The sequence below is a fragment of the Dipteris shenzhenensis genome, chromosome 15 (assembly GCF_047967505.1).
Source record: "Dipteris shenzhenensis isolate YYH24624 ecotype China chromosome 15, Dip_SZ_1.0, whole genome shotgun sequence".
In the NCBI taxonomy this organism is placed as follows: Eukaryota; Viridiplantae; Streptophyta; class Polypodiopsida; order Gleicheniales; family Dipteridaceae; genus Dipteris; species Dipteris shenzhenensis.
Window position 1 is genome coordinate 5,848,588 of NC_141610.1, and position 9,096 is coordinate 5,857,683.

The following is a 9,096-nucleotide window of genomic DNA, read 5'->3' on the forward strand; positions in this document are numbered from 1 at the left end:
CATTATAAAATTCTTCATTTTCCACCAACATGAATAGTTGAGGGTTGAAGGGAAGAGACCATTCACAGTTGACTAGCTATTCCTAGATGGTTCAATCGCATGTTGAGAAATCATATATTGGTTACATACAACTATTTTATCCTACTACTATTAGTTCTGATGTTGATGTGAGCTTAGGTAGAGGGGGACTCAAGATCTTAGTAAATAGGTTGGGAAAATCATTAGAAAGATCTATTATATCATGCTGAATTCCAAGAGAGGAGGAAGGTGGATTTAATGGTTTGTGTATCAATGTACTCTCATCTATCTATCAAACCATCTAATAAGAGAAAGGAATGCCTTGTAAAAAGCTTGATGTGAGCTTAGGTAGACTAGTAAATAGGTTGGGAAAATCATTAGAAAGATCTATTATGTCATAATGTATTTCAAGAGAGAGGAAGGTGGATTTAATGGTTTGTGTATCAATGTACTCTCATCTATCTATCAAACCATCTAATAAGAGAAAGGAATGCCTTGTAAAAAGCAAGGAAATTTGTATTACAATTAAGCTCACACTTTACAATCCTTCCTTATAGAATGTCCACTGACAATAAATAGGTCAACATCATGATTTTCATTTCAAATAAAGAATTATCACTATCATAGAATGAAACCCTTATAACCAAGTTCTACTTTGATATAATGCCTTGACTTAAATTTTTATTTATTTTTCCAAGGAAAGAGGGTTTTATATTACTTCCAGCATATACAACTTGTTCACCTAATAAAGATGAACAAAAGGAATCTAAGACAGAAAGAAAAGCTACTCATACATCAGTTATAGACTGAGGGTCTTTGATCTTGGCTTTGAAGTCTCTGATCAAAGCCTTGCCATCTCGAAAGAAACCCATTTTCCTTGTTTTCTGGCCACCTTTACCTTTGCAAGCTCCGAGGTCTTAGGCTTTAGTTGAGATTTTGTGAGTTCCTCTGCCATCCACACGCTTAATCCTTTCAGCTTATTCGATTGTCTGACAATCTGAGTTCTTTCATCTTTGACTCGAAGGTAAGAACTGCATGCACTCCTGCTTTTCCAATATAAAACTCTAGGTCTTCCCATTCAACTTCTCGTAAATATTTGCTGATTTTCTCAGGAGTCTCTTCATAAGAGTCTTCCGCTATGAACCAGTTGTCTGGTAAACCTCCAATCTTAAGCATTCTTGAGTTGCACTGCTTGCTCTTTAACTTCCTTCTATAGTCGAATAGACATCTATGTATCTAAGACTCTTTACTTCTCTTGGATCTCTCCCTTGAGATTCTCATGCATGTCTTCCATTTGACTAAAGATAGCTTCATCATGAGCTATAATGGGGCTTGCCTTTTCAAGTTTGCTCTGAGCCACTTTTATCCTCTCTTTGAACTCCTGGAACTTTTTCTTCATCTCATTGTTCTCCTTTTTGAGAAGGAGAACTTGCTATTGTAGAAGAATAATGACCTCATTTTGCCTAGTGTTAGGCAAGGGTGAAGCTATTATTGCAGCATATGAAGGCTACTTTTCTTGTTTCGTGTCCCCTATAAAAGAAAAAACAATTTGCCAATACCCCCTCTGCTTGCGACTTTCACCATAGCCAAACAGCAACGATTCTATCTTTGCCCTAAAAGGAAAATATATAGCTTATCTTTCAAAGAATAAACTTGCTTTTTACTTTTAAGTGATCTGAGCAAACCTCAAAAAGTTATGGTCGATTATTTGACTGTGTAGAAACCAATATGTAGTAGCAGAAACTTTGACCTGGAGCAGAACGCCGACTAGAGAGGAGCCTCCTAGAGATCAAACTAAGTGAGGTCGATTCGTAGAGAACTACAAGCTGAGGTCTAACCCCCCGGGATGGGCCATGGAGTTCAGCCCACCCAGGAGTGGAGAGAAAGCGATGGAGAGGAGAGGAGAGGAAAGGTCAAAGGAGCATTTTTTCATGCCTTGACTTAAAAGCTAAACTTGTTATTAAAATTCACTTTTGTGCTGATGATTTCACACTCTCCTTTGCACCCTTGTTATTACAATATTTAGTAGATTTCTTGAAGCCTTCTTTGTATCCCATGTTTTACTTGTACATTCTTCTATTATAGGGACTTCTTTGGTACAAAGTTGAAAACTATTTCCAATCATTTGGAGGTGTAAATACTACCATAACCTTCAATCAGAGTTTCCAATGTGTTTGGTCAAATGCCTTATTACATTGTTTTTTGAGTATTATCAAGTGTTATCATTGTGTGAGCACCACACGACCTCTTTCAAGGCTTATCAAGTGTGCTACCTTAAACTTTAAATCTTGATTATTACTATTGCTGAATAGTGACATTTTGGCCAAACTATCTCAAGGTAATAGTATTAGAATCCTGATTATATCCTTCCTTTGGTTGCTCACTACTCATGTATATACTCAACACACTTGTCATGAGATACTCGATGTTAGGGGAACTGAAATATGACATGAGATAATTGGTGTTGGGGGAGTGAAATATCACACTTGTTATGAGATACTCGATGTTGGGGGAAGTGAAATATCACATGAGTGAGAGAGAAGCTATAGCCATGGGACTGGAACATGGTTCTCTCAAAGGAGGATCAGTCACACTACGCTAGCGAGTTAAGTAGGGTGGAGAAGCTGAGTTGATTTGTGACTGCTTATGGATTGGGGGCATCCCCCCGTGACTAAGAAAATGCAGACAACATTCACCAGGCATAACAAAATATCAAACATGAGCTGGTAAGTGATAGATTGGATAGATTTTAGCCATTTCACAGTGTGGTTTACAGCTGATAGATCCTAGAATTTGGGGGGAAGTTTTGCATTATATGCTGCTTCTAACCATTCACCAATATTTTTCTTGATTAAGTTGGTGCATCGCCATAACAAGCATGTAGGTCCAATCCCTTTCAAATTCAATTCTAGTTTTTTTGGCTCGGTTGTGTTTGATATTGCCATATGAAGAGGAGTGGAACGCCAAGGTTGATTAGCCAATGGTCCTATTCTCGGATGGAGCAAATGAGGTTGTTGAAGATGACCAAATCGCTAAAGTTTTGGCAAGACATATAGAGTCCACATCCACTTTTATAGCATCCTTGTATTAAGGAATGGAAAGTGCCTATCTAGAACTAAAGGGCTTATAGATCTATATCAGTAGACTATCAAAGCATAGCTAACAAAATGACAAACTTGCAAGTCAATGGGAATTCCAAGCACCATCATCAAACCTTGAAGTAAATGGTGGTAGGCCCAATTTTAAAGAATTATTCAAGGTATATTGTAACCAACAACGTATCTTAGGAGCCTTCATATGGTCATCAACGACGTGAACATCCCCATCATTCTCACAAGCTTAAGGATGAGAACTTTTTAAAGAGGTGCATGCTTGAGAGAAGGAGCCCCTAAAGTAGAACTAGTAGATACATAAGGACAATTCTCCTCATTAAAAAAAATATCCTTGAAGATCACACCATAACATTTATACATACCATATCCTTTAAAGGATAGGCTTTAGATATATTATTGTAGTTAATGAAGATATGCTTCATAGATTTAACATCTAATTTAGTCCTCTTTTCCTTTGGCAATATGCACACATGTATCACACTTTCAAATTCCCAAGGGTGAAACTATTCCCTTAGAACCACGAAATGACTCATAAACTATCTTGCTACTATCAATCAGAGTTTCAAATTCCCAAGGGTGAAACTACTCCCTTAGAACCACGAAATGACTCATAAACTATCTTGCTATCAACTACAATGGCTGAGCACTAATTGAGAAATCAAGTTATTAAGGCAAATAAACAGGAAGTTGTGACCCATAGTCTCTCTCTACCTTGGTTCACACTTATCTCTCTTTACCTTAGTTCTAACAAGTGTTCACACACTATATTTTTGGGAAATTTTTGAAAACCTCCAAGCTTATAAAATTGGAGATAGAACCTCATAAATTTGGACACAAATTATAAGTGTATAATATATTTGGAGGCACATTTTGTAATCTTCCTTGAATATCGAGCTGCGTTCACGTCTCGTTTTCGCGTTCACGATGAAGTTCTTCCATGATCACCACCAGCAACGCAATGAAAGCTGTATCGACGCCTGCGTATACTGTCAGCATGAAGTTTTTCTTGTCCCACGATCCAGTTCCGGAAGGCTTAATCTGCATACAATCGTCACATTTCATCAGGTTATAGCACCGACCTCGCAATTCAGCAAAAAATTAGAGGAGGTTGGGTTCTGCATGTCAACCTCTGCGATCGCCTGCGCAGCTCCCCTCATCACAGTGCAAGACCTTTCGAAGTAGTTGCCCTTCACTCTGAAATCGGGCTCTCGACTTTTGGTTGTGGGATCAGTGAGGAATACATCCAGAGACGTCTTCTGCTGGAAATAACTCGACTTCTTCACTTTGAAGATGCGGTTTCCTTTCTCACACTGGTTTCCGCGATGTGCATTCCATTGGTTGCGCAAGCTCAGGAGCTGCTGCATAGCGGGAAGGACAAATGAACGGTTGAGATCGTTGAGCTCGCATCTAATGAACTCCCCGAAACAACAAAACAACGAGCGCGATGAGCTCCTGAACACAGCAACCCATCGCCAGCACGTGTTACTCTGCATGAGAACGGGCATACCTTCTTTTGAGTACAGGCGATAGGAGTTCCCATGGCATTCTGCAGAACGCGCTTGATCTGTAAGTTCGGTCCACGACTGGGGACGTCCACCTTGAAGAGGAGGCTACGATCGCCATGGCTGAACTCTATGGTATCCCCACTGGGGAAATTGAGCCAACGAACAACGACAGCGAGCTCAAGGGTACGAGGGGCACAGAATTCAGGCCCGACGACGGCCGGCAAGGGATCGGGGACCAGATTGGGCGGCAGCTGGGGGCTGGGAAATTCCTTGGTTTTGCTCCGGAAGGCCAGTTTTCTGGAGCTAGGCGATGGCTGCTTGGATCCACGGAAAGATTGAGCAGCACGGCGCATGGCTGATGAGCTTTGTGCAGCTTCGTTTTGGTTGATGCAAGCTTTTTATGGACGAGGATGAGGATGGCTCTATGCTTCCTCTTAAAGCTATACTTGTAACTCCTTTCCTTCAATCTCAGAGAAAACAATGGAGGGCAATGGATAGGAATCGAGGATTGTCAACACCCACCTCCAACCTTTTGAAAAACCTTGCAACAAGGAAGAATCCATAGCCAGTAGTAAAACGGCTCATCACTATCCTTTTGAAAAAGGTAAACAATCCACAATCAAGAGAGAAGGGAGCTCTTTATGCTCTTGATCTACATGAATAAAGCTACATCTATTGATTATGAGAGAGAGAGAGAGAGAGAGAGAGAGACAGAGAGTATAGCTTGTACATCACAACATGCGGGACATGTGGCCATTTGTAAAATAATTTTTGTTATATATATTCTATTATTATAAAAAAAGGAAAATATAGAACATTGCTAGTGCAATGATTAAAATTTGTATTATTTTTCTTTTGTATTAATTTTATATCCATTTTTCTTCTTTGCATGAAAGCCATTCAAGTGGATATATGTATAATGATTTACCAACACATTACACTCTAAAATACCCAAACAAAGTGGCAAAGTCCACAATAAGCCCTCCTAGGACCTATGATAATTAAGACGGCAGCCCTAAGCTTTCACTTGACCACAATCCCTTGTAGTCTCTCATTGCCAAGCCCTGATTTTTCTCTATGCTATTTACTTTCACACACTTAAATAAATGCACTAAGGGCAACCTCGACCCCATTGACCCTAGCATGGTAAAAAAGTGACATTATGTACTGTACATGGAGACCCCAAGGAGCATCTTTATTACTATAATATAAATGCTCTAGAATTTCCAAAAGTAAAAGGAGAGAATGGAATGTTGTCCTTTCAATAGTGGGTTTTATTAATACAAGATGAGACACAAAGTGTCATTCAGCAAAATGCATGTGGCATAATTGCCCTTCACAGTCCACATGTAACACCATTGCGGATTGTTTATTTTTAAGGAAATTAGAGAAGTGCTTTAATCATTAGTAATACAAGGTTTTCTAAAATAATCCAAAAAATCGTATCCCTCCAAACATAAATTTATTGAAACTCCCAAAGGAATAACATGATTTTCAGAAGAAACTAAGTTCAACATAACCATGGACCTCAAATGGATAGGTAATTGTGCTATTATTGGAAGTAAAGGCTATAATTTAAAATAAAACAAGCCATCGAAATCAAATGTGACTACTCTTCATCAGTTTTTGCAGCATCACTATCATTGGTCACATTAGTTTCCCAAAAGATTTCATTTTCTATTCTTTATAAACATCCATGGTAATAAGTCATTGTTGCAATAATATCTAGTGTCAAATCATCATTTGCATAATAGTAAAACATTAAGAGATTCATAAGCTATAGGTTAGCCTAATGTGAAACCTCATTTGATGTATGAACTTGATAATTGACATCAAACTTGATGTCAGAATTGAATTGAAGGTTCAACTTCTTGATGTTGAACATCAAGTTGAACCTTCAACTAGATGTTGGACATAGAGTTTAGACGTGACCTTGATGTTTGACATGGAGTTGAGCTTGAACTCGATGTCTAACATTGAGTTGAAGCTTCAACTAGATGTTGAACAACAAGTTCTTGCTTATACAACTCGATGTTGAACAACAAGTCCTTGCTTGCACATGCTTTCAAATATTATGCAATAGAAATTACAAGGCTCAATGCCTTATGATTTGATGAAGACCAGAGCATGGAAAATGTAGGGATAAGGGATGTCTTAAGGGTGCTAAGGGGATGTCCCCTAGATGTCCTTAAGTGAAAGTTGGGTGTGAAAGCACTTTAGTTTTCACTTTTGCATCAAGGTAACCTCCAGCTCATCAAGTTGGAGGTTAACTTCATTAGGGGAGAATTAGTGTTTCCTAATTTCAAGGGATTAGAGAGTGATTTGAGGTGTACCAATGAGAGTGCTAGAAGGTGTGGGGCAATGGTCTGTTGAGGTAGAGGGTGGGTAGGCCTGCAGAGAGCCCCTATTGGTTGCTCCCCTTACACTAGGGACCACCCAAACTATCCCCCCCCCTCTTAACCCATGTTTGATCCTCCTACAAGGTGCACCTCCCCCACATGAGCCCAAAACTACCTTCAATGGGATGGTAGGGCCCTTGTGGTGAATTTTCTTCTCCCCTCCCTCTTTCTAGGACCTTTGCCCCCACTGTTCTGGTCCAGCCTGCCAAATCACTCAGATTTGAACCAAATCCCATGCATTTTCCCTCTCCCCCCTCTTTCTCTGCTCCCTCTTGCTCTGGCCTACTTGCTGTAGCTCCTCTCTCTCTCTCTCTCCCCTCTCCCTCTCCTATGCCTCTGTTGGAGATGCTCTGTCCCTCTTCTTCTCCCTCTCCTATGCCTCTGTTGCTATTGCTCTATCCCTCTCCTTCTCCCTCTCCTGTGCCTCTGTTGCTGCTGCTTTGTCCCTCTCCTTCTCCCTCTCCTGTGCCTCTGTTGCTGCTGCTTTGTCCCTCTCCTTCTCCCTCTTTTGTGCCTCTGTTGGATCTGCATTGCCTTGTGTAGGAGTCCCATTCTTGCTGTTCCAACCTTTGCAAGCATGGTGAGGAGAAAGGCTATAAGACCACGCAATGCTGTGACCTCTTGTGTCTTCCACAACACTAGAAATGCATTGGATGAGTGGATCCCTTGCACCTACAGCTTAAATGACTGGATAGTGATGAAAGGATCATCCAAAGGTCCACATAAGCTTCCCAAGAGCAAGAGAGGTGACATCTTGCATGAGTGGAAAAGGCGCATCTTGAAGTTCAAGTTTGGGAAGAAAGGATGGCTTGCAAAAGTGCAACATGTTTACATGGGAAAAGATATGCGGCTTCCTCCATCATTCAATCAATCTAGGATACCATCACACTGTGAGCTTTTCTATCTATGTACCTTTTTCACTTGTAAGTGTAATGAGTCCATTTGGAAATTTTGTGTTTGGTTTCTAAGAGCTCTTATTCATGGTGGTAGATGTCTTTTCTTCGGACCTGGAGGAGTGGGAGTTGAATCATTCATAGGCAAGTTCACTGCGATTCATGAGGATTTAGGTAAGCAAATGCATGCCAGGGAGAAGTTGGCCTCCTTGTGAATGAAGAATGTGTATTGGTATAATGCAACATACATCACTCCAACGACATCATCAAGCTATAGCCATCTGCAAACCATTGCACCACCACAACTTCAAGACATGGATTGCAGCAATGTGCACTTGAGGACATTGCAATCGTACAAGGACAAGATTGCAAAGGACATGGGCATGGCCATGAAGTTTACATTTGGATCCAAATGGTCAAGGTTATCTTGGTTTATGCCTCTGCACATTTTTGCTTCTTTATTTCAGAATATACATATGCATAGAACAAAAACTATGTGGTCCTGCAAGCGTGTAGATGAAAATGCTCTTGAAGATTTACTTGAGATGAATTGGGGAACTAGGTCAGGTGACCAAAAGGGTGATGTGTTTCAATGTCACGCATGTAAAGACAATGTGGTTATTAGATACCATTTATCATGCCAAATGTTGTATTTAGCTTTATAGTACAGGCGTTGGAAGAAAACAAATGGCTAGTGGCTTCCCCTAGACTCTAATGATGAAGACAATACGTGGGTAAGTTTGCCTATTGATGTTGAAGAGGGAGATGTCAAGAATGTGAATGTCACATCGCAATGGACTCTAAGGGATGTACCCCGTCGAGATGAGAATTCGTTAAGCTCGAACGCATCTTGCAACAATTCAACAAACATTAGAAGACCGACAAAACAAATTATACTAAAAGAACATCAAAATAAAAAATATTGTTCGAACCTACCACTACAGCATCGTCGGCTTCTATCCCTTCCTCATTTGCAATGTTGATGGAACCAGGTGCTGTGTGATGTTCCATTTGGGAGGTGGACGCTTTCTCCTGACCTATGTTGGAGGTAGAAGCTTCTGCATGAGAGGGTTCTGCATCATATATGGACATGTCTACATCCCTCATTGAAACCAACGTCATCAAGAGAAAGTCTTCCATTGTCTAGTCTTTAGTACCTAAAACCCCA

General features: G+C 40.2%; 1 protein-coding gene across 2 annotated transcripts; it reads right to left on the reverse strand.

Moving 5' to 3' along the window:
* Positions 1-3,983: 3,983 nt before the first annotated feature.
* On the reverse strand, positions 3,984-5,208 carry LOC147893252 (protein LURP-one-related 15-like). Of its 2 annotated transcripts, none has more exons than XM_087386419.1 (3): positions 4,639-5,208; positions 4,259-4,486; positions 3,984-4,169 (listed from the first exon to the last, which is right to left on the reverse strand). In XM_087386419.1, the coding sequence occupies exons 1-3, from the start codon at positions 4,987-4,989 to the stop codon at positions 4,032-4,034; spliced, it is 717 nt and encodes a 238-aa protein (XP_087242545.1). In that variant the 5' UTR covers positions 4,990-5,208; the 3' UTR covers positions 3,984-4,031. The 2 variants fall into 2 exon arrangements, with proteins under 2 accessions (XP_087242545.1, XP_087242544.1); XM_087386418.1 differs by having other exon boundaries at positions 3,986-4,169; positions 4,259-4,489; positions 4,639-5,205.
* Positions 5,209-9,096: the final 3,888 nt, after the last annotated feature.